Genomic DNA, 27884 nt, shown 5'->3' on the forward strand with positions numbered 1-27884 from the left:
CTTTGCTAAAGAGGATAAGGGCCTGTACCTGCTGAATAAACCACCAGTAGCTAAATCTGTTGATACTGTTGCTTGTAATTTTGATGATTCTATGCATTGTAATAACGTTGAGCTATGGCATCAACGATTGGGGCACTTTCCCTTGAATAAACTGCATTTTTTAGATATTTCTGTCCCTAACACGAAGAACATGATTTGTGATATCTGCCATCTTGCAAAACATAGAAGATCCCCGTTTTCTTTGAGCAATACTATGTCTGCAGCCTGTTTTGATCTTGTCCACATGGACATCTGGGGACCTTTCCACATCAAGTCTCTAAAAGGGGAGAGATACTTCTTAACCATTGTTGATGACTGTTCTAGATTCACATGGTTGAAACTCATGCGAAATAAATCAGAAACGATGGGATTGATTAGAGACTTCTATAAGATGGTTCATACACAATTCGGAGTATCTATAAAAACCATAAGGAGTGACAATGGTTTAGAGTTCAAGATGCAGGATGAATTTGATAAGAACGGAACCATTCATCAACAGTCATGTGTGAATACTCCTCAACAGAATGCGGTGGTTGAAAGAAAACACCAACATGTATTGGCCGTTGCTCGAGCTCTGAGATTTCAAGCCGGTCTCCCTCTTGAATTCTCGGGGCAATGTGTTGTTCATGCAGTATATATCATTAACAGGCTCTCCTCTGTAGTCATTGGTTGGTCAAGTCCTTACTACAAGCTCTATGGTAAGAATCCTGACCTTACTAACATGAAAGTTTTCGGATGCTTATGCTATGCTGCAACTTTATCTACTTCAAGACACAAAATGGCACCACGAAGTAGAAATGTGTTTTCATCGGCATGCCTGCAAGTGTAAAAGGTTATCTGCTATATGATGTCAATGCCAAGATCACCTTCATATCCCGTGATGTGGCTTTTTATGAGAATCAATTCCCTCTTGCATCCCAGAATGATGACACAAATAGCTCACAGAATATGGAGCCTTCCCTGCCAAATATTTCCACAACGGATTTTGGAGATGTCAACTTTCACATGAACCATCAGCCATGTGAAAAGAGCTATGAACAAGATCAAGATCTTGTTCGGTCACCATCAGAAAGATCTCAGAACTCCTATCATTCTGCACGAAGTGTCCATCATGATGTTAGCAATGACAACACAGCCACAGTGGCCAATGACCATGTTGATGACATTGAAGATAACATGGACAGCTCTAATTCGATTCCTACCCCTCCAGTTCGGCGGTCTAGCAGACAAAGGCAGCCATCTAGCAGATTGCAAGATTACTACTGTGACAGTGTCACTCAACAGAGGTCTTCACCCCATTCCCTATCAAAGGTGATGACTTATGACACTCTTGAGCCATCCCATAGAGCCTTTTCTATGGCAGTCACATCCACCACCGAACCAAGAACATACAACCAGGCTGTTAAACATACATGCTGGAAGGAAGCTATGTCTGCAGAGATTAGAGCTCTTCAAGAAAACAGAACCTGAGAACTCACCGAACTACCACCGGGAAAGATCCCTATAGGCTGCAAGTGGGTATACAAAGTAAAATTAAAGGCCGATGGCACGGTTGAAAGATATAAAGCGAGGCTTGTGGCGAAAGGCTTCACACAACAACTAGGAGTTGATTACCTCGAAACGTTCTCCCCTGTTGCTAGGCTGACAACAATTCGGACATTCATATGCACAACTATTTCCAAATCATGGCACATCCACCAATTGGATATCAATAACGCTTTCTTACATGGTGACCTTAACGAAGAAGTCTATATGGTGTTACCCCCGGGTTTTGAGTGTGAAAAGCCGAAACAAGTATGCAGGCTATTACGCTCCTTATATGGTTTGAAGCAAGCAAGCCGCCAGTGGAACGCAAAACTTAGCTCAGCTCTTATTCATATTAGTTTCAGCCAATCTCAAGCTAACCCCTCTCTATTCACAAAAGGTGATGGCAACAGTGTCATTGCCCTTCTTGTGTATGTTGACGATATACTTGTTGCTAGTTCTAACATGAGCCTTATCACAAGTTTGAAACAATTCCTGGACTCCACCTTTAGAATCAAAGACTTGGGACCTCTTGGTTACTTCCTAGGGATTGAAGCACACATGGGAAAAGATGGTTTAAGCTTGTGCCAGAGGAAATATGCACTGGAAATATTAGAAGAAGCTGGCTTTCTTGAGTGCAAACCGGCAGCTACACCCATGATTCCAGGTCTAAAACTTGTACACAAGGAAGGCACTTTGCTCAGTGATGCTAGCATGTATAGAAGACTGATAGGGAGACTTCTATACCTTACTGCCACTAGGCCTGATATCGCATATGCCCTCCAACAGCTTAGCCAGTTTGTAGATGCCCCTACAGACATACATTTGACAGCGGCTCACCGAGTGCTACGATATATTAAAGCCTCACCTGGTCAAGGATTAATCTATCCCTCACAAACAAGATTACATATCAAAGCCTTCTCGGACTCCGATTGGGCGGCATGCAATGAAACACGCAAATCCGTCACTGGTTTTTGCATTTTTCTTGGCTCTTCTCTTATATCTTGGAGATCAAAGAAGCAAGCAACTGTCTCCCGCTCCAGTTCAGAAGCTGAATACCGTGCTCTTGCAGCCACCGTGTGTGAAATACAGTGGCTTACATACTTACTTCATGATCTCAAAGTCTCGGTTACTAAGCCTGCAGTTCTATTTTGTGACAGCAAATCTGCGGTGGCTATTGCAGAGAATTATGTCTTCCACGAACGCACCAAACATATAGAGATCGATTGCCACGTGGTTCGTGAGAAGGTAACCAAAGGATTGATCAAGCTCTTATCTGTTTCAACTAAGAATCAAACGGCTGACGGCTTCACAAAGCCCCTCCCCACGTCTCTGTTTCACTGCTTCATTAATAAGCTTGGCATACAAAATTTGTACGCTCCAGCTTACCGGGGGGTATTGGAGAAGACAAATACACCCTCAGATGAAATAAAGAAGTGAGGGTGTTTGTGTAATTAGGCTTGGCTAAAGTCTGTTACAACAGCTTGTAACCATCTTTACCGCCCAAAATGGCTATGTACTTAAGCTTTGTATTCTTCTCTTTTTTCCAGCTAATGAAACAGTGTTACTCTTCTCATTCCCAATCTTATCTTCTTCCTCTAACCGCTTTTTGCTTCGTTCATTACCAACTTCTCCAAGATATAAAGTTGCCTCCCAAATTATGGTTGAAGTCCAAAGTTCCTTAGACCATCTCTTTCATATCTTGGATTAAAAAGTACCTTCAAATGACTAAAAAGCCACTAAAATATAGTTTTGCGACCATCAACACGCCCTTGCATGGTCATGTTGAAATCTAACATTTTTCTTTACTCCAGGCGTGTCAAGGAGACATTGCCTGGACGACATAAACGTGTCTTTAATTTAAGCGTATTAAAATTTTTCCGATTCTTTGACCTTGATTTGCCCCAAACCTCTAAAAACAATGAATATAAAAGTTATAGAGGGTCATCTTAGCTTTCCATGAACACTTGAATCATCTCAATTAGATTTCATTTGAAAGATATATGACCAAAATCCTATTAGCATGTTGTAAAGTGAATATTTTTTATTTTTTATTTTTTGTTAAGAATGCATGAAAATCAAGTATTAATAAATTAAACACCATACTCCATCAAACTAAACAAGATACTAGCAAGTAGCAAAATCATTATAGATATGATATCAGAAATAAGTGCAATTAAGTGTATAAAGAGTAAAATTAAAATATTTAAAAATATTACAAGGTACAACTCTAAGTAGTTATATTACCTTTATTTTACCTTATTTTCCTACATGATTGTTGTTGCATTATATTACTGTATATATATGAGCAATGTGCAAAAGTAATTTTTCAACATTAATGTTAATGTTAAAATTATGATTATACTAAAATAATTTAAGAATAATAAATAAATAGCACAAACCATATAATCCATATTATATTAAAATGATTCATTGTTAATTTAGTTTTTATTTGAGTTAATACCCAAAATCGTCCTCGACTATAGTGGTATTTCTCAATTTCGTCCTAAACGACTTTGGTGACCTAATATCGTCCCAGACTTTTGTGTTTCGCTCAATTTAGTCCCAGACTTTTGTGTTTTTGCTCAATTTAGTCCCTCATTTGTTATTCTGTCCATTTGGTGTTAAATAAATAGACAATTCAGTAATTTTAATATTGGCATCTCTTTACTCATAGACATGTGAACTGCGAAATCCTTTTTTTTTTTTTACGAATTACTCCTAAAACTGCGAATATAAAATTTGATTTGCAGGTCCGGGAGTAATTCTGGGTGTAATTTGTACAAGAAAGAGAAATTTCGCACTTCACAAGTTGAAAGTAAAGAGAGATCAATATTGACATTACTGAATTGTTTATTTATTTAACACCAATTTGACGGAATAACAAATGGAGGACTAAATTGAGCGAAACACAAAAGTCTGGGACGATATTAGGTCACCAAAGTCGTTTAGGACGAAATTGAGAAAAACCACTATAGTCGAGGACGATTTTGGGTATTAACTCGTTTTTATTTTATATTTAAAAACTAGGAAATACCAATAAAAATAATATTTGGTAATTTTAAAAATTACTCTGTTGATTTTATGACTTTTGGAGTTTTGGACAGTCAACGAGTGGCCGACACAACCGTTAAAATAACAAGTATATAGAAAAATATATAAAATATGGAGATAATCTATAGAGAATAAATATTTTGTATTACGGAGAATTGTTTGTCTCTCTCCCCATGTATGTGGTCTATTTATACATATAAGGAATAGAAAGCATAGACTGCCTCATAGTGGATTCATTTTTACATTGAGAATAATAAGCACATTAGGAATAATAAGCACTAACACAACTACATTAGGAATAATTAATGATCATAACCTTTATTACATGATGAATATTAAGCCCAATCCTTATTAAACGCTTGAGTTACTTCGTACTGTGTATCCTTCCTGGACTTCCTTGATCCAGTTACTTTAATTTCTTAGGTCGATCCATGTGACCCAAGGCCAGTATACCATTCATCATACTCCATACAAAAAAAAAAAAAAAAAAAAATCATGTAAGGGAAGCAAAATAAGTTCTTATATATTTACAATTGAAATGAATTTAATTATTATTATTATTATTCCAAAAAGGTTGAACCCCAACACTAAGGGCCCGATAGAGCATCTGAAAGGATGTAAATCATGGTAACTCAATTGAACATGAACCACAGAGGCTAGACCTTTGATTACGTACTGCGCACAAAGAGCCCCCCTCACTTTCAGAGGTTGCTCCTACACTGCCGCTTGTGAGACTCGACCTCTGGTTATTATTATTATCATTACTACTACTACTAATGAAATGATTATGTATATTGTTGGGGTTATGAGTACGAATCATACTCCAGCCCAACAAAGGGAAGCCCGGCTAACCCAGGAAAGGATGGCAATTTATATCGTACACCACGACGCACATAGTAATGTGCGCTCAGACACAAAACGCACGCGTTTTTTGCTGACGTCACTCCGTTCGTTTGAACAAATTAAATCACATTATGTGTATTCAGTTAAAAGTTTATGTGTATTGTGTTATGAGTTTATGTGTATTCAGTTAAGAGTTTATGTGTATTATGTTAACCAAACCCCATTATGTGTATTCAGTTAAAAGTTTATGTGTATTGTGTTATGAGTTTATGTGTATTCAGGCAGTTAAAAGTTTATGTGTATTATGTATTATGTTAGATTATGTGTATTATGTTATGAGTTTATGTGTATTATGTTATGAGTTTATGTGCATTCGAAATAGAGGATTTTTTTTTTAACAACTTAACAAAACGACGTCGTTTTGGGAGGCGCGGGGCGCACAGTGCTATGTGCACCTTGGTGCATGGTATAACGATTGGGAAAGGATCAATCGTTATATCGTGGACCCTGGTTCAATTCAATACACATAATTTGACTTTATAATGTATAGAATTCATGTTCATAATGTACAAAATTTATGCATGTTCATAATACACATACTCATAAACATGATTTAATGAACATGAATTCTGTACATTATGAACAAATATTCTGTACATTATGAATATGAATTTTGTGTATTATGTTAAATGTTTATATGTCTTCATTATATCGTGTTTATGTGTGTGTATTATGAACATAACTTCTATACATTATAAAGTTAAATTATGTGTATTGAATCAGAGTCCACAATACATTATGGACCCTGGTCTACGATATAAATTGCCGGAAAGGATGGTCCGATGGTGTGAATGAAGCTCAGTTCGACCCATTTTCAAAGGAAATGAGCAAAAGGATTTTGACAGGGCCACAATGCCACATAACCAAACCATGAAACGACAGCATAGTACAGAGACAATTGGTACAACATGGAAAAGGACAATCTATCTCCACTCACAAGTCACAAGTAGTATAAATGGAGTGGAACACGACTTGGAGAGGGGATTCGATTTTACGAGAAATGGAAAAAGGCAATGTTATGCTACCCAACTGGTCTTGTAGCTTAGCACTTGTAAACTTTTTGGACTTTCATGCTACCCACCTTTCTCTTCTCTCATATTGGTTTCCTTAAATTTGCTATCAATTGAATGATTAACCATAACATCTTTGGGTCTAAAAACCAACCATATATATTATATTATTACGGAGTATCTTATTATTTTGTAGTTGCATTAAAATAATATCTAAATAATAAGCCTAGATAACCAGCTTGGTTGGCGTGGGTAGTCGTGCACTCTTGTCTCTTAAGATACGTTGAGAGTTCGAACCCCCTATTTTATGAAAAAATCAATTTGGTCAACACTATGTCCCTTAATTGGGTCGATCCAGTGCGAACGGGAATTAATTAGTCTGAGTATGGTACGGGCTTAAAGGTGCCTCCTACCGTTAGAGCCTGCTCAGGAAACCTCGTGATCTAACCCAATAAGCCTAGCTAGATTATTAATTACAAATAGATAATGAAAAATCATCAATAAATAATATTAATCATAATAATATCTTATTTATCAACATAAAAAAAAATTCCTATATATGGAAACAAAATAAATTGTAATGAGAATCATATAAACAAATTACATTAAAGAACCAATTGAAATACAGCTAATAGTAATATATTAACAAATCAACTTATTATGTATATATTATAGGATATTATTTTTAAATAAACTGTAGAGATTAATAATTACAAATAATTAGATATCAATAATGACAATAACTAATAAAAAATCTAATTATCTAAATATTTATAAGAAAAAAACTATTATTAAATGGAAATTTTTTAAAAAATCATAAATTCTAAATGTAAATAATACACACAATTTACCATAAAAGACAATTAAATTCAATTCAATAATAATAACCTTGTGGTCTAGTGACACGAAGTGACTTTCCTATATGCGAGGTCATGGGAATCAAACACCTCTATTCTAAATGGGTGATCATAGAATCAGACCTTAGTGGTGCTTCTCTTATATTGAGGGTATTTGGTAAATAACTGTTAGTTGATTGTGTTAATGTGTTTGACTAGTTGATAGTATTAGCTAGCTGATTGTAGAAAAATATTTGATAAATTAGCTGATAGTGAATACATGCAAAATGACTTTTTCAAAAATTAAAATTGATCGAAAAAACTACTTTGAGCCGCTTTTTAATTTTATCATTTTGAAGCAATAAATTGTTACAAAAAACTAATTAATCAAACACTCATATTGATTGTTTAACCAAATCAAATAACTAATAGTGATCGAATAAGCTAACAATGTTACCGGCCATTATCTATAATAAATTCTTTCAAATTAAATCAAACAACAAAATTAAACTTGTTTTGGTGGATACTTCGTGGAAGTTCCGCATAGGCGAATTGAATCTTAATCCAAGATTTGTTGTACGACGTCGAAGGAAACAAAACAATATACAGTTATAACTAATCCTAAAACACCCAGATTAATTCCTTAATGCCCCTATTTAGACCTTCATTACCAAACATCTTGTCTGCAAATACAAACAAAAGAAAATATATTAATCCATAATTTTTTTTTTCTGCATGGCGAGAAATATATTGATGATTGATCACAGGCTGGCTTCCTTCCCCCCTCGTGCATGCATGAACCTAATATTCGTTTATAATTATTGCATGTTCTTTTATTGTAGGCTTGTATCCCATTTTGCAACAAGTCAACAACAACAGTATCCATTATGTAGTATTTTCTCTAGAGTAAGATGCTGGACAAGTGAACGATAATCAATATCTTAATTAATTTTTATTTAGTTAAATTAAGTTAATTGGTTAGAATATAAATGGGTTGATATGATGTACAACTAATGACTAATTAGTATCCTACTATCAAAACATGACAAATTATAATTGACAATGATCCAGATTACAATGTGGACCATGAATAAATGTTCATTTTTAATGGATTGATAGTCTATTATTTTGTAGCATACCTAAAAATGAATCTTTATCATACAAAAATATATATATAACATTCAGAAAATGGTCATTCAATGTATTAAAATGAACTGTCAATATATATATTAAAAAAAAATCTTAGCTTATGTCAAATGTCCATATTGTAAGGTGGACCACGATCCATGGTATAATAATTGTCAAAACATGGCACTAAAGATCGCGCAAGTATAAGAAAATAAATTGTATATCAAGTCTACTGAAGGTATGGTGTGCAGTTCAGACTTTAGATTGACACGCACTACAAAAAAAATGTACATAATAACGGTGAAAAATAGATGTCTTTTAGATTTATGTTGAAGTCATGTTGTTGTATATTCCACTCAAAGACTATGATTTAAAACTATTGTCTTACATATATGTCAAAAATAACGGTTTTCCTTTAGATTGTTGTTGAACTCGGTGTTGTTGTTGTTGGTCCAGCTCAAAGACAAGCCTTTGGATTGTTGTCTATAGGTGCATTTTTCTTGTAAATATATGAGATAACCATTTTGTTTGTATCTCTGCAATAGGAAGGTTCGTGTAGACAAAAATGGTACCTTAGCTGTTGCCAATTGTAAGACATGTCCGTACAAGGAAGGATCCTTCCTATCCTTTTCCTACAGATCCATCTCGATTATCAGATCTCTCCTTCTCAGCTCATCAATATATATATATATATATATATATATATATGCATTACATGCACTGTGTTTCAGCCATACGTAAATCCAAGAAACTAAGACATTTTCTTGATTAAACCTAGTGTTTTGGTTCAGAAAAAAAACAAAAACATTTTATTTGGATCCTTTAATATAATTTAACGAATGGCAGTCCTAAACTTCGATGCATTGAGGGATTTACACGATTCTGCCAACGATTTGCTTCACTCGCCGGTAATCAAACGGGAAATCGCCACCCATCGACAGGAAAAACTCGTGCACGAGGTTTCCGAAGCGTCGCTAAGAATGCTGGAAGTGTGTGGGACCACAAAAGACGTGGTTCTGCGGGTGAAAGACCACCTTCACGATCTCCGGTCGGCGTTCCGGCGAATCATGGTCGGAGAAACGGCGTGCGGGGAGAGCAAGCTGCAGGTGTACCGGTGCGACCGGAAGAAGCTGAGGAAAGACATGATGAAGCGGATGAATTCGCTGAAAGGGATGCGGAAGAAGAACGCGTGCTTGGCGGCGGCGTTCGTCGCCGGCGACGGGGAGCGGGAGGAGATGAGCGCCGCCGCCGCCGACGATCTGAGGGCGGTGGTGAACGTGCTGAGAGAAGTGAGGGCGGCGACGATCGCGATGGTGGAGGCGGTGATGTCGCTGATGTCGATGCCGTGCCCCGACCGGCCGGCGGCGCGAGGGTCGTCGCCGTCGTCCTTTGCGGCGAAGCTGATGAGAGTGAACAGCCTGAGCCGGTGGGAGAAATGCGACGCCGTGACGCTGCAGTGCGCGAATACGAGGTTGGAGGCGGTGGAGATGGCGGTGGGGGATCTTGAATGGGAGCTGGAAGCTATAATTCGAAGACTCATCCGTACAAGAGTTTCACTCCTCAATATACTCACAAACTAATTAATTCTTTAGACAAGTCCATTAACCCAAAATTGACTCAATCATCCTTTAATTTGTAATTTTTATTCATTCATTCTTATAAAGTTTTAGAATATTTATTAATATTCTACTATTATATTAGCTATATATAATAAACTTTGGTCGTCCATTACTCACTGTAGTTGTTTGGGATTTTATAAATTATATCATCCAGCGATATGATCTATTTTGCACCTAGTTTTAAATGACATTGTTTTATTTTAAATCATTAACGACATCAAATAGTGCATCATTTTAATAACAATCATCATATATTATGTACTATATTCATAATATTTGTTCTACATGTTTATAAATCTAAACCTTAATATATATAAATACTAAATTGTAGCTAGGTATATCATATATATTTTCATTCACTTTATAATAGATTCATAATGTTCATTCTATATGTTCATAAAAACAAAGTTTAACATACATAAACATTACCTTACAAGTGCATCATATTTAATAGTATCCATCATATACTATGTTCATAACATTTATTTTATATGATCATAAATCTAAATCTAAGGTACATAAACGTACACTAAGTTGCATGTATATCATAAATATTTTCATTCACTCTAGTAAATTCATAATGTTATTATTATTTTTTTTAAATAATTGATAGGGATTATCCCCTACTCCACCGCAACGTACACTTGGTTGGTATCCAACCCGTCACTCAAGTGGGTCCCGATCCGACTAGTATCGACCTAGTACACTCCATCTCCCGACCTAAATTAAAACTGAGTCTATCGTTAAACGACCAGGCTTGGGGGCTGCATTAATCGTTTTGCCCCAAGCTACCAACCTAATTCCCTTTACTAAACAGGGCAACAGCATACCTTATGGACTCAAGAATCTATGGGCGAGCCACTTTGGGCCCCGATCCGGACCAGTGCATGAAATCCACGTGCCATCCATGCCGAGAAATCGGTTCATGTTCCCTTCGCACTCCTATAAATACCGCGTTTATTGCAGTGAGGGGGAACTTTTGGAAACTTCTACGCGCTAACTGTGAGCTCGGGAACTTCTAGCTTACTATCAAGTCTTTCGAGCCTCCATACTTAAACCAACAAGCAGACTAGGTGAAGGAATCGTAGCTAAAGCATATCGTAGTACATTAATACGTAGTATACGCCCGTATTTACTACATCAATAATGTACATAAATATTACACTATATGTGTATCATGATTGTAGTATGCCAATAAGAGTGTGAATTGTTGTTGAAAATTAGCCAATAGATGGGCAACAATCCAATTACTTCGGAATGATTTAGGGGTTAGTTAAACCATAAGTAACGAACATAGTTATGCAGGCTTACACTTCCTATAACGTTCGCATTCTAAACTAGTTCAACGATTATTGCAGTAAGTAGTTCACCCAATTAAAGCATACATAAATAGCAAGACGACACTAAAGAACACACATAGTTGATAACCCAATTCAGAGAATTCAACTCCTAAGTCAGGGGGGCATCACATGAAGGAAGTGATGATACCAAACACAATGAAGAACACGAAGGACTCATAAACAGATTACTAGTACTTAACTAATCTTTGAAGAGCTCCTTCTTTGAAGAACCGGCATGAGATCCCACGATCACTCGAATTGAGGCCCCCCCTCAATTGCAACAGATTTGCATCAATTCCATGTTACAACAACAAGGATGATGGTTGACTTGATGTATCATCTTTATCAACTTTCAGGAAAGATTATTGTCATTATTTATGATGGGAAATGTAATATTTTTGGGCAAAAGTATTATTTTTTTGATGAAAAATGTAATATGTAAGAATCGAAGAGTCATTTATGGCCCGTTTGGTTCACGGAATCAATTTGGAGGGAATATGAATGTTATTCCATAGGGAATGGAATAAGTAACGAATAGAATAGAATTTGTATTCTGTTGTTTGATTCGTTGAAGGAATAGACATTGAGAACTGTATTCCAATATTTGGTTGGTTAAGGAATAGGAATAGAATATATGTTTAAAAGACATAAATGTCCTTGTACAAAAAAATTTATTATTATTATTATTATGATATTATCATCATCATCATCATCATCATCATCATCATCATCATCATCATCATCATCATCATCATCATCATCATCATCATCATCATCATCATCATCATCATCATCATCATCATCATCATCATCATCATCATCATCATCATCATCATCATCATCATCATCATCATCATCAATCATCATCATCATCATCATCATCATCATCATCATCATCATCATCATCATCATCATCATCATCATCATCATCATCATCATCATCATCATCATCATCATCATCATCATCATCATCATCATCATCATCATCATCATCATCATCATCATCATCATCATCATCATCATCATCATCATCATCATCATCATCATCATCATCATCATCATCATCATCATCATCATCATCATCATCATCATCATCATCATCATCATCATCATCATCATCATCATCATCATCATCATCATCATCATCATCATCATCATCATCATATCATCATCATCATCATCATCATCATCATCATCATCATCAATCATCATCATCATCATCATCATCATCATCATCATCATCATCATCATCATCATCATCATCATCATCATCATCATCATCATCATCATCATCATCATCATCATCATCATCATCATCATCATCATCATCATCATCATCATCATCCATCATCATCATCATCATCATCATCATCATCATCATCATCATCATCATCATCAATCATCATCATCATCATCATCATCATCATCATCATCATCATCATCATCATCATATCATCATCATCATCATCATCATCATCATCATCATCATCATCATCATCATCATCATCATCATCATCATCATCATCATCATCATCATCATATCATCATCATCATCATCATCATCATCATCATCATCATCATCATCATCATCATCATCATCATCATCATCATCATCATCATCATCATCATCATCATCATCATCATCATCATCATCATCATCATCATCATCATCATCATCATCATCATCATCATCATCATCATCATCATCATCATCATCATCATCATCATCATCATCATCATCTCATCATCATCATCATCATCATCATCATCATCATCATCATCATCATCATCATTCATCATCATCATCATCATCATCATCATCATCATCATCATCATTCATCATCATCATCATCATCATCATCATCATCATCATCATCATCATCATCATCATCATCATCATATCATCATCATCATCATCATCATCATCATCATCATCATCATCATCATCATCATCATCATCATCATCATCATCATCATCATCATCATCATCATCATCATCATCATCATTCATCATCATCATTATTTCAACTAGTAATTCATATATGATCATCATGAAGCCAACGTCCTGGTAATCAACATATCACCATTATTCCTTATCAATAATATTAAAATAATGATTTGTAAATTATGAAACAAAATAGTCATATAAATAACAAAATAGTCAATGAAAGTTACAATGTTCATAAAATATAACTATGAAGAAGAATGATTAATTGATAGCAAGGAATCTTCTGATCCACTGTAGTCTTCGATCAGGATCAAGATTGAGAGAAAAAAAAAGCTACTTTATTAGGATGATCAGTGAGCTTAAACGAAACAAGGTCCATTTCATCATTTGTCAAACCATCAACCTCTTTTAATGCACGTTCAAGCTTCTAAAACATATCCACATCACGATCATATTGAAGACCATCGGACAAATTTTTACCAAACCTCTGACATTGTATTACTTATTAGCTTCGCAGCATTAAGCGTTCAGAAATAGACTAATACCAGGGGTGGTAATAGCTATTACCTTATTTGAGGTAATAGGCTATTACTAGGAATATTATTCCTGGTAATAGGCTATTACTAGGAATATTATTCCTGGTAATATAAGTGTTTACCAAACAAAGTAATAGGCCTATTACTGAGAATGCTATGTCATTCCTAGCCTATTCCGTGAACCAAATGGGCCATTAATATGTAAAGTGTAATAATAAACATGGATAAATTGGTTAATTATTACTTATGAAGAAAAATGCAAATTTTATGAGAAAAACATAATACTAAAATGAGATAAATTGATTGATTGTTACTTATTCTAAAAAATGTAATATTTATTGAGTGTTCATAACTTCTTTTGATTTTTATCTCTTTATCTCTCCAAAATCATTTCTTATAAATTTGTGTCAACACTTCCAACAAAAAAATTCGAAGTGCTATTCTTGTGTTCTACTTTGCCGAAAGTAATATAACTTGAGTGCTCAACTATATTACTGTAATCCATTTTATTATAGGAAGCTGCCGCTACAATTATTCTAGCACTTTCGGAAGGTAGTGAATCAATTTTTAGAAAAGTATATATGTTACACGCAACTTGAATTTTTCCTTCATTTCGTTCTTTTGTTCATTGAGGATTATTTCATAAAAATTTGAATCCCGTTTATTATATATATATATATATATATATATATATATATATATATATATATATATAAAATTTATCGTCTTATTCATCCCTACAATTAGGGGTGACAACGTGACGGAGAATTGAAAATATTCCTCATTCCAGTCCCGGTTAGGAATTAGGTGTCCCGTTTTCTGTCAACTCCTAGTCAAAGTGTTAAATTAGTTAAATTTTTAATAATAAAACATTTAAAACCTAAGTGATAATTTCAAACATCAAAATTAGGAAAAATAGTAATTTATGCCCTTCTATAATATGCCAATTATCAATGTAACCCCTGAATTATTAATGATATAAATATTGCCCTTTAATTTTCAAAACGATACATATAGTGGCCTCCCATAGTGTAAATGTTGCCTCTACAAGAACAAGACTTTTTCTCAAAAATTTAAAAAAATAATAATAAATAAAACACAAATATTCTCAAAATTTAATTTAATAAAGTTGGAAATTTCTTGACTGAAGGCTCAAGGCTGAAGCAGTGAAACCCCGAGGAGGAGAGACTAGAGCGTAAAGGCTTCCCCGTCCCGCCCATCATCCAAATCCAAGACACTTGAAAACTTTTTCTTCTTCAGTTATTCTTCTTCTACTACGCTATTGACAAACTAAGGAGAGCATCGGCGATGGAGAAACAGAGTGGAGGTCGGAAAATATTTGGAGCACAGCTCAATGAAGACGACGCCTCACGTCTGGTCGGCGGCATAGTCGAAAAGGGTTTTTCGGACACTAGCACCCGTCCTGGTTTCTCCCTTGCTCCTCCTCGCCCCACTGTTCTACCCTTCCCTGCCGCTCGTCATCGCTCCCACGGTCCGGTAACCCCCTCCCCTCCCCTCTCTATTTTCTCCTTATACAACTGTCTCTCCATCCAATACTTCCAATTTCTGATAGGAATTTTTATCTCTCTGTCCTTATTGCTTTAATGATAAATTGAAGAACGTGTAAAGTCTAAATATCATGCGCTAAGAAAAATAAATATGGCAAATCCACTAATTCGAGTATATACTTATCTTCTTTAGCATTGGAAGCCGAAAATTCAAGGTTCTATTTATAATGGTGAAGAAGCGGAGAATGAAGCAGAAGAAGAGGAAGATGTCACAGGATTGAACAAAATTGGGGCTTTTGCCAACGCTGTGCCAAGGAAAGACAAGAAAGGCTTGGACTTTAGTAGGTGGCGAGAGATTGTGGATGGTGGAAACAATTCTAGGCTGCACAAGAAGGAAGATGGTTCGAAAGAGCAACAAAATTTCAAGGTACAATGTGAAAACGTGGGCAAGTTAAATAGTGGATCAATATCACAGGATGCAACTATGCATGACAAGGAGTCTGAAGTGCCAGAAGTAATCAAAGAACAAGAGCAAATCGTTTCAGATACGACCATTGATGTTGAAGAAGGTAATGTGGGTATGCCGTCCATTGGATTGAAGAAGTTGAGTGAAGATGTTCAAGTTGATAATGGAAGGCAATCGATGCAGACAGACCGTATAACTGATGGCTTTTTGTCCCAGAATGTGGGAAATGGACCAGCCGTGAATCTTGAGAGCCAAATTGATGCTGAAAATCGTGCACGATTAGCAGGAATGTCAGCTGATGAGATTGCAGAAGCACAGGCTGAGATTCTGGCAAAACTTAGTCCTGCTGGAATAGAAGCATTTAAAAAGCGTGGACTAAACAAGTTGAAAAGGAAAAACCATTCAAACTCAGGTTCACTTGCCATTGGTGAAAAGGATAGTTTTCAGAATGAGAAATCTCTGGCTGATTCCACTGTTTCTTCTGCTTCTAGCAATTCCAATGTGGCAAGCAATGCAAACCTGAAAGAAAAACATGGGGATTTAGATGGTAACATTCCAAATTCATTCCCAAAGGGTACTGGCTTATGGGATGGTTGGAGCAAAAGAGTTGAGAGGGTCAGAGAGTTAAGGTTTTCCATGGAGGGGGATATTATAGAAAATGATACTCATCTGGCAGCAACGACTGGTAAGACCAAGTTCCACACTTTTATGTGTATACAAATCAATAATTATTTGGTAATTCTGGTTGCTTCTTACATTTTTAGTCTTTTATTATTTTGTCGTTCTTGACATGCCTATTCTATACTTTGTTTCACTCAAAGTATTAAACTTCACGAGCTAATGATTTTAATATTCCCCGAGAAAGAATTGATTATACTGAATCAATTGTTTTTTTTTTAAAGTTCTTTTTTCATGGTGCTGTACTTTGGTGATAATTTTTAGGATTGCCTGAGCTACAGATCTCAGTTGCTGTTTCTGGAATTAAGTCTTAAATTTTGTGCATGCCTCTTTGAACTCTAGCCTAATTATGCTACATTATTTTAAGGTGATACTAACATGGTACATAATGTTTTCCCTTCACTTTAGCAGGTGCTATATCCTCTTCTAGTGATTATACTCTACATAATGTATCAGAGCGTGATTTTATTCGAACTGAAGGTGATCCTGGTGCTGCTGGTTACACCATTAAAGAAGCAGTGGCTCTCACAAGGAGTGTGGTTAGTAAAATCATTTTATTTGATATTGAATTTTCCATGTACTACATTTCTCTGTCTGTATGAACACTTGCCATCTAAAATTAATTAATTTTTTTTTTTTTTTGCAATGCAGATTTCTGGGCAACGGGCACTTGCATTACATCTTATTGCATCTGTTCTTAATAAAGCCATTTTTGGAATTTGTCAAAATCAATTTGCGTCTACTTTAAATTACACAGGAACAAATGACTCTATTGACTGGGAGGCTATTTGGGCTTTTGCACTTGGCCCTGAACCTGAACTTGCATTGGCACTGAGGTAAGTTTTGGATGCTACCTTGTTTCTTTTCATTTTCAATGTAAAAGCCTTTGACTTGGGACTATTAATGAATTGAGTAGAGTTGAGTTGAGCCAAACCTACCCTTTGAAGCTTGGCTTGATTAAGTTTAGGGTCTATACTTGACCTTGGCCTTAATTGTTTTGAGACTTTGATCACCAAAAGCAAATAGTTGACATCAAACTCAACTAAGCGCAACTTGTGATATTTTCTGTAACTAAAGGATGGCTCCTTTACGCTTGTAGGATTTGTCTTGATGACAACCACAATTCTGTAGTTCTGGCTTGTGCAAAAGTCATCCAGTGTGTGCTGACCTGTGAGATCAATGAGAGCTTCTTTGATATTGCAGAGGTACTGGAATAATTTTTTTTTTTTTTTTTTTTTTTTTTTTTTTTTTTTTTCACTTTCTGAACTAATATTGTGCTACAATGTTTTTAGTCTTATTATTATGTTATTCTGTTTTAGAGGATACCCTATTATTGGATGGATGCTCCTACAGCTCCCGTCTTTAGAAGTCGACCAGATATTGATGGTGGCTTTCTTCATGGTGGTTTTTGGAAGTACAATACTAAGCCTTCTAATATTCTTCCTCTTGCTGAAGATTCTCCTAACAACAAACCTGAAGATGAGCATACTATCCAAGATGACATTGTGGTTGCAGGACAAGATATAGCTGCTGGGTTGGTTAGAATGGGAATCATTCAAAGGTTCTGCTATCTGCTGGAGGTAGTATGCTTGATCTCATGAAGCTGGTCCTTTCTTTTCATAATAGCCTGAAGCACTACAATCATTTTTCTTGCATTGAGGGCTAACTACTAACATAGGCTAAGGTTCCCTTAGGGAGAATAGTTAAAGTGGTAGTGGTAAGATTTGAGTAGTTGGACGACTCTACTCACACGACTCCCACTGGGTCCTTATCCCTCTAGTTGAAATTGCTGTGACTAAAGCAGTTGACTGCTCTAACCATAATTCATCCAAAGGCCCTCTGGAGAGCAGTTCCTGTTCTCCCTAACTCACCCTAACACTGCACTTGTTTTCATGTCTTACATGCCAATGTATGTGATTCCAGATGGACCCTTCAGCAGCTTTGGAAGAATGCACATTGTCGATCCTGATTGCAATTGCAAGGCATTCGCCAACATGTGCAAATGCAGTTATGAAGTGCAAAAGCCTGGTGCAAATAATTGTCAACAGATTCTCTGCAATAGATCCAATGAAAATTACTACTTCCAAGATAAAAGCAGTTACTCTCTTAAAAGTAAGTATATGTTTTCCATAACAGTTTCATATAATATTATTGCTTCATTGTTGAAGTAACTTTTTGTGCTGACGTGGCAGTATTCTTATCAGTGTTCTTTACTGTATTGCAGATCTTGGCCCGAGTCAGTAAGAAGAACTGTGCAGAATTTGTTAACAATGGGATTTTCGAGAAGATGACATTGCACTTATACCTATATTCATCCTCTCTTGACCAGTGGTTAAAATCTGGAAGAGAGGCTTGTAAGCTTTCATCGGCTCTTCTGGTTGAGCAATTACGTTTTTGGGAGGTCTGCATTCACTATGGGTATTCTGTATCTCACTTTTCCAACCTATTTCCTGCCTTGTGTATTTGGTTGACCTTCCCTGCCTTTGAGAAGCTTATTGAGAAAAATGTAGTCAAAGAGTATGCTATGATATCGAAGGAAGCATTCCTTGTTTTGAGGGCTTTGAGTAAAAGGCTTCCTAATTTTTATTCAAATGTGCATCAAATGAAGGCTACTACTGAAGACACAGAGAGTTGGTCTTGGAGTAGTGTTGGCCCTTTGATCGACTCTGCCCTAGAGTGGACAATTATAAATAATATTCCACATATATGCAGATTACTTGAATGTGAAAATGAACACAAAGAATATTCTGTAACTCAGGAATCAGAAATTAATTCCCTTTTGTGGCTCATTTCATCGGCTATGCATATGTTTTCTGGGATCCTTGAAGCTGTCATCCCTGAGGATAACATAAACCTTTGTAATGGGCGTTTGCCATGGCTGCCTGAATTTGTTCCTAAGATTGGACTTAAAGTTATTAAGAATGGATTTTTTAGCTTTTCAGGAGTTAGTGGTAATAAGCTTGATGGTCAAGCTGGCACTGGCTCCCTCCTAGAGTCTTTGTGCCTTCTGAGACTTAAATGTGGAGTTGAAACATCTATTGCTTCCACTTGTTGTCTTCAAGGAGTGATCCAAGTGGTTGTGGCTGTTAATAAATTGATCTCACTAGCTAACTGCAAGACTCACGATGCATCATCAATTTATCAAACCATATCACGAGAGGATAAAATTCTCAGTGATGGGATACTGCAGTCTTGTCTGCCTGATTTAGGGGATCTGATCACAAGTTTGGCCGAGTTAATTGATCCAAAGTGGCAACCTATGCAATCAATTGAGACATTTGGTAGAGGTGGCCCTGCTCCTGGAATTGGTGTTGGCTGGGGTGCATCTGGTGGAGGGTTTTGGTCCAAGATTACTTTATCAGCTGAGGTAGATGGAATACTGCTTGTCTACCTTCTTGATACACTTCAGATAATCTCTTCGGAAAACCAATTTACCCTCAAAGAGATGAGCTCTGTGATACGGAGGATAAATTCTGCCCTGGCAGTGTGTTTGGTTTTAGGGCCCAAAGGTCAATCTACAATAGATAAGCTCTTTGGTATCTTGTTCCAAGCTCCTGTTCTAAAGTCTCTTGATTTTATTATTCGTCAATCAATTGATCTTAAAAAGTGGCTTAAGCCTTTTGAATGGGAATACAAAGAAGAGGACTATCTGTTGTTCAGTAATGCTTTAATCTCTCACTCCAGAAACAGATGGTTGGGCAGAAAACAGAAACGTATTTCTTCGGATGGAGATCAAGCACACAATAAGTCTGAGAAAGGCAGAATTTCCTTGGGAACCATTCACGAGGAAACAGCCGTATCAAGTCTTACAACCCAGGATCCAACCTCTTTGGTAGTTGAGTGGGCCCATCAGAGGTTGCCTCTTCCCTTGCATTGGTTCCTCAGTCCACTGTCAACTGTTCATTGCAGCAAAAATAAATTTCCATCTATCGCGTCTAACACCATGACCTCCAATCAGGAGCATACGGGCTTTCTTGATGTTCTGAAGGGTGGACTTTTCTTTACTTTTGGTATCGAAGCAGCATCCACATTGCTTGCTGCTGGCTCCCCTTCGCCAGTACTGAATGTGCCAGTTGTTTGGAAATTGCATGCTTTGTCAGTTGTATTACTAACTGGAATGAATGTTCTCGAGGAGGGGAATTGTAGGATTGTCTATGAAAATTTACAAAATATATACGGGCAACTTCTTGATGTAGGAGGAAGCACTGACGTGAAGTCCCTGAATTTTCAAACAGAGATACACGATGGCTACTCTACTTTCGTTGAAACTCTGGTGGAGCAATTTGCTGCTGTTTCCTATGGTGATTTTTTATTTGGGCGCCAAGTTGCATGCTACTTGCATCGATCTGTTGAAGCTCCTGTGCGGCTTGCTACTTGGAATGCACTGTCTACTGCTTTTGCTCTCGAGCTTCTGCCTCCTTTGGAGAAATGCATTTCTACAGCTGATGGCTATCTTGAACCTGTTGAGGTATTCCTTCCAACCTAACTTTTATTGCTTGTGTAGCCAATAACTTTGCCAGATGGTCATGTATTGGTAAATGTGATATAAAACGACTTCCCCAGTCACATTGATCAACTTTTGCGTATCTAAAATCCTTTTTAAACTAATGTTGATATATATATATATATATATATATATATATATATATATATATATATATACATATATTCCATTGTTACTAGAAATGAAAAAGCTTTTTGTTTCGGTATTATAGTATAAAAGCTATTCCCAAATACTTGGGAATAGCTAATACCAGGGGGTCCCCTAGGAATGGCTATTCCCCCTGCAAAGGGAATAGCTTATTCCCGGGAATGCTATTCCCAGGAATAAAAGGACAAGACAAACAATGGAATAGGTCTATGGTATTCCATCCCTGACCTATTCCATGAACCAAACACGTTGTTAGAGTAACCGGATAACTTAGGTAGTTGGTTTCCATGCAGGATGACGAGAGGATCTTGGAGGCTTATGTTAAGTCATGGGTGTCTGGTGCTCTGGACAAGGCATCGACTCGACTCTCTGCCTCATTCACGCTTGCCTTGCACCACCTTTCAACTTTCATTTTCAAAACGTGTTCCGGTGACATGCTGCCATTACGAAATAAGCTCGTCAGATCCCTCCTCCGAGACTGCTCTCGTAAACAGCACCATGAGGTATGCACATTAATCAACCACTAACGTATAGTATGAATGAATTATCAAATTGTGCATTAGTTTGCGATCCTTTCTACATCCCTGCAATTTCAGTTCTATAAACGAGTGCATCTTGCAATTTCAAAAACTTTTGGTATAAATGGTGTGAGGGGTTAAAGTAGTGTGTTTGATGGCAGGGCATGATGATTAGTTTAATCCTATACGAGAAAGCAGATGCCTATATGTCTCAACAGAACTGCGAAACTGAAAATAGATTACAGAAGTTGAGAGAGGGTTGTGAAGGAAACTCATCAGTGTTGAAAGTGGTGGAGAAGTTGGGTTCTGAAATCTCACTGAAACAGCATGGAGGAAGCTAACAACAAAACAAATCTCTGTATTTTTGGATATGCTTGTAGAATTTTTATGTGTACATTTTCCGCTATAAAACTTTCAGACTTTGGCTGATCAACAGTGAAGAGCCAAGTTTTACGTGTTGGAGAATCAACAATCATATGTTGATAAATCTTGTATTCTACTCGGTAGAAGTAGAAAGAGGTAGAAAGAGGCGGAGTAACAACTGGTAACTTGTTATTAGTACCAATGACCCAGTGTACAAAATTTTTGACAACTTTGAAATTCATAATGTGATTTATCTCTTCTACTAAAGTTTCAAAGTATGAGTAACGAGGCTCTAGAAATTGAGGTGAAATATTTTTAACAAAGACATTAGTCTTGTTTGGTAACATAGTTAGCTTATCAATAAATTTTGACTTGGTTAACAACTAATATGAGTGTTTGATTAATTAACATTTTATAATACTTTTTTTGTCTCATTTTATCAGTCATACTTACTTTTATTGGTCAAATAAAATTTCTATTCTTTGTTTATTATTATTTTTTTTAGTATTTTACTTATTTTTATTTATTTATTTTTTTGTGTTTAATAGTATTTTTAGTGTAGTTTTTAAATATATAAATTTTGTATATTAATACTAAACTTAATATTATGAAAATTTTAATTGAAAATAACTCTAGTCAAGCCTCGCGGACGGAGTAACTTACTCATAATAGCTTTTTGATAAGTTTTTTGAAAAAATCATTTTGCATGTAATTAGTTATCAGAGTATTATTACCAGGACTATGTGGTCCAATGGTACCCGGGTTGGACTTCCATTAGGAAGGTTGTGAGTTCAAGCCTCAGTGAAGGCGTTATTAGCTCTTTGTGTTTCAGTAGGTTGAGAAAGTATATGAACAGATACTACAATCTAATAGAGCTAGTAGCATTCAAAGAGTTATTTACTAAACTCAAACTCATTAATTTAATTAGCTAACCACTATCAACTAAGAGTTATTTACCAAACACCTTTTAAAAGGCAAGAATTATGAATTCGATTTTTATATTTTCATTTTTTCAATTTAAATAATTTGATTTATCACTTCTATTAAAAAGTTATCAAATTTTTTAAAAAAACTATAAAAAAAAAATCAAAATACAATTATTACAATCACAATATGGTGCCAGCGTGCCATTGCTGTGGAATTTTCCAAACAATGAAATAATCAAGAGAGTCACTGGATAGCATTTAGTACACGTAGAAGCAACCCAAGCTACATCAAAATCTATGGCTAACGTTTGATGAACAAATCATTCTCAATTCCCCCATAAATATCAAGCATCCCTTCTTCCCAATTCTTGAGGAACTTTCAGAATTGAAGCGAAATCATGGCGTCCACAACCAAATCTTTGCTCTCCTCGACTTTCTTGGGTGGAACCCAGATCTTCACTTCACTCCCAACCCCCAAAACCACCACCAAACACCTCCCTTTCCACTCCAGGAGGAGATTTTTAGCCCCACAATCTCTCACCAAGAATTCGAATCCAGATAGCTTCAAGGGTCTTTCTTCAAAGGCCACTCTTGCTGCTCTTTTGTTCTCTTCTATCGCTCCACAAGCAATTGCGCTTGATAACGCTACCCCTGCTGCTCCGCCCACTGAAATTCAAGCGGAAGCTCCCCAGCCCACCGCCTCTAATGCCTCGCCGTTTTCCCAAAATGTTGTCTTGAATGCCCCCAAGCCCCAGGCCCAGCCCGCTTCGGACCTCCCCGAGGGCTCTCAGTGGCGGTACAGTGAGTTCTTGAATGCGGTGAAGAAGGGGAAGGTGGAGAGGGTTCGGTTCAGCAAAGATGGGAGTGCCCTCCAGCTCACCGCCGTGGACGGGCGGAGGGCCACGGTTATTGTGCCCAACGACCCGGATTTGATTGACATCCTGGCGATGAATGGCGTTGATATATCGGTTTCCGAGGGTGAAGGCGGCAATGGTCTGTTCAGTTTTATTGGGAATCTGCTTTTCCCTTTCCTTGCTTTCGCCGGGCTTTTCTTTCTTTTCCGGCGAGCTCAGGGAGGACCCGGCGGTCCGGGAGGGCTTGGTGGGCCGATGGATTTTGGCCGGTCCAAGTCCAAGTTCCAGGAGGTGCCAGAGACTGGGGTTACATTTGCTGATGTTGCTGGGGCTGATCAAGCCAAACTGGAATTACAAGAAGTGGTAGATTTCTTGAAAAACCCTGATAAATATACTGCCCTGGGTGCAAAAATCCCAAAAGGGTGTCTTTTGGTTGGGCCACCTGGAACTGGGAAAACCCTTTTGGCTAGAGCAGTGGCTGGTGAGGCTGGGGTTCCATTCTTTTCTTGTGCAGCTTCAGAGTTTGTGGAGCTGTTTGTGGGTGTGGGGGCTTCCAGAGTGAGGGATTTGTTTGAGAAAGCCAAGTCAAAAGCCCCCTGCATTGTGTTTATTGATGAAATTGATGCAGTGGGGAGGCAGAGAGGAGCAGGGCTTGGAGGTGGAAATGATGAAAGAGAGCAGACTATTAATCAGCTCTTGACTGAAATGGATGGGTTCTCTGGCAATTCAGGGGTCATAGTTTTGGCAGCAACTAACCGGCCTGATGTTCTTGATTCTGCATTGCTGAGGCCCGGTAGGTTCGATAGGCAGGTCACGGTTGACAGACCCGATGTTGCTGGTAGAGTGAGGATCCTTCAGGTTAGTGAACTCATCTTATGGTCAATGGTTATCGCCTTATATGTTACTCCTTATTGTGCATTTTCAATTTCATCAAATTAATCATGTTGTTTAGCTTGTAGCAATAGAAGTGTAGGTTATCTTTGTTGAAACGTAAGTAACGTAACTAAGTAGGAAGTAATAGAGTCAATGGGAGGTTGTGGGTTTGAGCCTCAGTGGGGGCGGTATTAACTCTTTGGGCTTCAGTGGGTTGAGAAAGTAGTTAGAACAGATATTGCATTGTAACAGAGTTACATCAGTAGGTTGAGAAAGTAGTTAGAACAGATACTGCATTGTAACAGAGTCAGTGGGAGGTTGTGGGTTTGAGCCTTGGTGGGGGCGGTATTAACTCTTTGGGCTTCAGTAGGTTGAGAAAGTAGTTAGAACAGATACTGCATTGTAACAGAGTCAGTAGTACTCAGAAAAGTAGGAAGTAAACCTACACTTGCCTATGTGGGCATGAATTGGGGCATTGTTCTTTGCAACTATGATCTATAGCTGTACAGTCTTAGATTTTGATGAAGCTCGTAGATTAGCTTTATCTTGGAACTTGAGTAATTGAATCCCTCGCTCCCTCAATTGACAACATTGATAGATTGGTTGATTTTTGTAAAGTTCCATGAGATCGCAGAAGGGAAATTCAGGTTATAGTATATAGTCAGAAAACATCTGCAATGATATAGTTATTTCCTTTTATTACATTCGAACCTTTTGCGTGCCAGGTGCATTCGAGAGGAAAGGCTCTTGCGAAGGATGTGGACTTTGACAAAATTGCCCGGAGAACACCGGGTTTTACTGGTGCTGATTTGCAAAACTTGATGAATGAAGCAGCCATCCTTGCAGCTAGGCGTGACCTTAAGGAAATAAGCAAAGACGAGATCTCTGATGCGTTAGAAAGAATAATCGCTGGCCCAGAGAAGAAAAATGCCGTTGTGTCCGATGAGAAGAAAAAGTTGGTTGCTTACCATGGTATGAAAACACATTGTGCAGCGTTTCTCAGTCCCGTCTTTCATATGTTTCACGCATAGTAATCCCGTAAATGTGTTTGTTTTGATAACAGAGGCTGGGCATGCTTTAGTCGGAGCACTTATGCCCGAGTACGATCCCGTTGCCAAGATCTCCATCATTCCCCGTGGCCAAGCTGGTGGTCTTACCTTCTTTGCTCCAAGTGAAGAAAGACTTGAGTCGGGGCTATACAGTAGAAGTTACTTGGAGAATCAGATGGCTGTTGCCTTAGGTGGAAGGTCAGTTAAACCATCTTTGTGCTACTTCATAAGAATTTCCTTCTTTCATCATTCATGATCTGCTAAACAAGAAGAAATTAAACCTCTTCGGCTCTTCCTAACCTTCCTTTCGTTTGCAGGGTTGCTGAAGAGGTTATCTTTGGAGAAGACAACGTAACAACCGGTGCCTCAAATGACTTCATGCAAGTTTCGCGGGTGGCAAGACAAATGGTCGAGAGGTTTGGCTTCAGTAAGAAGATCGGACAAATAGCCATCGGTGGACCTGGAGGAAACCCGTTCTTAGGTCAACAGGTAAAAAACCTTCCGTTACATCTTTCCTTTAGGTCAGCGAGGGGATCAGTCACTGTGTCCGACAGTGGAAACCCTGAGTTACACCCAAAAAACACTGCTGGAAATTATGGAATTTTCGACCACTTGAAAGTGATCTTAAATCAAGTCGAAAGAAATCCTTGTTCCGACCACTTTTGGTATTCGAAAAAACCTTTATTGCTATTTCCGATCACTTTTTGCTTACGACTTGATTTAAGATCAATTTAAGGTGGTCGAAAATTTAGTAATTTCCAGTAGTGAAATAAAAAAAAAAAACGAGTTGTAGTAAGCGCCATCTAACGTTAACGTTGTTTACTTCAGATGTCAACCCAGAAAGACTACTCGATGGCAACCGCTGATGTGGTTGACGCGGAGGTGAGAGAGCTGGTGGAAAGGGCATACTCGAGGGCAACGCAGATCATTACAACTCATATCGACATCCTACACAAGCTTGCTCAACTGCTAATCGAAAAGGAAACCGTTGATGGTGAAGAGTTCATGAGCCTCTTCATAGATGGAAAGGCTGAGCTATTTGTTGCTTAATCTAGCATTTGAATCTCAATGATGGTGTATGTACAAAGATTTTTGCTTAGCAGATGGTGATGTATAAGCCAATACAATATATAAATGTAAACATTAAAAATTGACAAATTGGGAATCAGAAATTGACATGAGCATTTTACAAGAGACCACAAAAACCAGATGTACATGCATTTGATAACATGAAGCCTTCATAATTCCCAGCATAAGCATGGGTGTAGAGCACATTTAACAGAAGAGAAAACTTGAAACCTCTGAATTGTTTTACCATTCAGTCTTTCATTCCCAGGGTATATAAAATTTCAGGAAGCTAAAGTAGAATCATGGCCAGCGCAGCATGCCAAACAGAAACCGTGCAAGCAAGCAAATGAAAAGGAGTGTTTCAACAGCAGAAAACACCACAACAGTAACAGGTTGTGTGATGATATGTAATCGTCCACACAGTAGCAGAAAATCTGTGTGGGATATGTCATGGTCTACACAAACGGTAGTCGGTTCAAAGACATTAAGTTCTATCGAACAGTCAGTAGAGTATGTGATTAAAGGAATATACGAAAGTGTATTCTCTCTATTTCAGTGTCACTGTACAGAAGATGAAAAAGCCTATATATACAAGCTAAGGAAAGGCTAAAGCCATTAGTTTCAAAATTCAAACCCCAAGGTTGAGAGTGATTCTCTCAACCACAACCCAACTTCTCTAACACTCCCCTCCAAGCTGAAGCATAAATATCAAACATGCCTAGCTTGTTACATATATACGACATCCGACTCCCGCTCAGCCCTTTCGTGAATATGTCAGCTAATTGATCACCACTACGAACATGCTTAGCAGATATCAGCTCTTGTTGCACTTTCTCTCGTATAAAGTGACAATCCACTTCAATGTGTTTCGTCCGCTCGTGAAAAACTGGATTATTCGTAATGTGAATGGCCGCACGATTGTCACACCACAGCTTCACAGGAAGTTTTACTTCTACACCCATCTCTTTTAGAATGTTATGCACCCAACTATCT

General features: G+C 37.4%; 4 protein-coding genes across 5 annotated transcripts; all 4 read left to right on the forward strand.

Moving 5' to 3' along the window:
• The first annotated feature begins 1791 nt into the window (after positions 1 to 1791).
• On the forward strand, positions 1792 to 3003 carry LOC109181229 (uncharacterized mitochondrial protein AtMg00810-like). Its single transcript, XM_019330982.1, has one exon. The coding sequence runs from the start codon at positions 1792 to 1794 to the stop codon at positions 3001 to 3003; it is 1212 nt and encodes a 403-aa protein (XP_019186527.1).
• Positions 3004 to 9333: 6330 nt separating this feature from the next.
• LOC109181230 lies at positions 9334 to 10074 on the forward strand. The gene has a single exon (XM_019330983.1). It carries the CDS (start codon positions 9334 to 9336, stop codon positions 10072 to 10074), a length of 741 nt encoding a protein of 246 aa, XP_019186528.1.
• Positions 10075 to 15085: 5011 nt separating this feature from the next.
• Positions 15086 to 22388, forward strand: LOC109182112 (transcriptional elongation regulator MINIYO). Of its 2 annotated transcripts, none has more exons than XM_019332168.1 (10): positions 15086 to 15434; positions 15639 to 16596; positions 16998 to 17128; positions 17241 to 17425; positions 17689 to 17794; positions 17909 to 18169; positions 18513 to 18701; positions 18814 to 21057; positions 21534 to 21743; positions 21920 to 22388. In XM_019332168.1, the coding sequence occupies exons 1-10, from the start codon at positions 15246 to 15248 to the stop codon at positions 22097 to 22099; spliced, it is 4653 nt and encodes a 1550-aa protein (XP_019187713.1). In that variant the 5' UTR covers positions 15086 to 15245; the 3' UTR covers positions 22100 to 22388. The 2 variants fall into 2 exon arrangements, with proteins under 2 accessions (XP_019187713.1, XP_019187715.1); XM_019332170.1 differs by having other exon boundaries at positions 17001 to 17128.
• Positions 22389 to 23255: 867 nt separating this feature from the next.
• On the forward strand, positions 23256 to 27016 carry LOC109181998 (ATP-dependent zinc metalloprotease FTSH, chloroplastic). Its single transcript, XM_019331995.1, has 5 exons — positions 23256 to 24759; positions 25500 to 25746; positions 25838 to 26021; positions 26141 to 26312; positions 26652 to 27016. Exons 1-5 carry the CDS (start codon positions 23446 to 23448, stop codon positions 26871 to 26873), a joined length of 2139 nt encoding a protein of 712 aa, XP_019187540.1. The 5' UTR covers positions 23256 to 23445; the 3' UTR covers positions 26874 to 27016.
• The last annotated feature ends 868 nt before the right edge of the window (positions 27017 to 27884 follow it).

This window comes from Ipomoea nil, unplaced genomic scaffold (assembly GCF_001879475.1).
Source record: "Ipomoea nil cultivar Tokyo-kokei standard unplaced genomic scaffold, Asagao_1.1 scaffold1043, whole genome shotgun sequence".
Lineage (NCBI taxonomy): Eukaryota > Viridiplantae > Streptophyta > Magnoliopsida > Solanales > Convolvulaceae > Ipomoea > Ipomoea nil.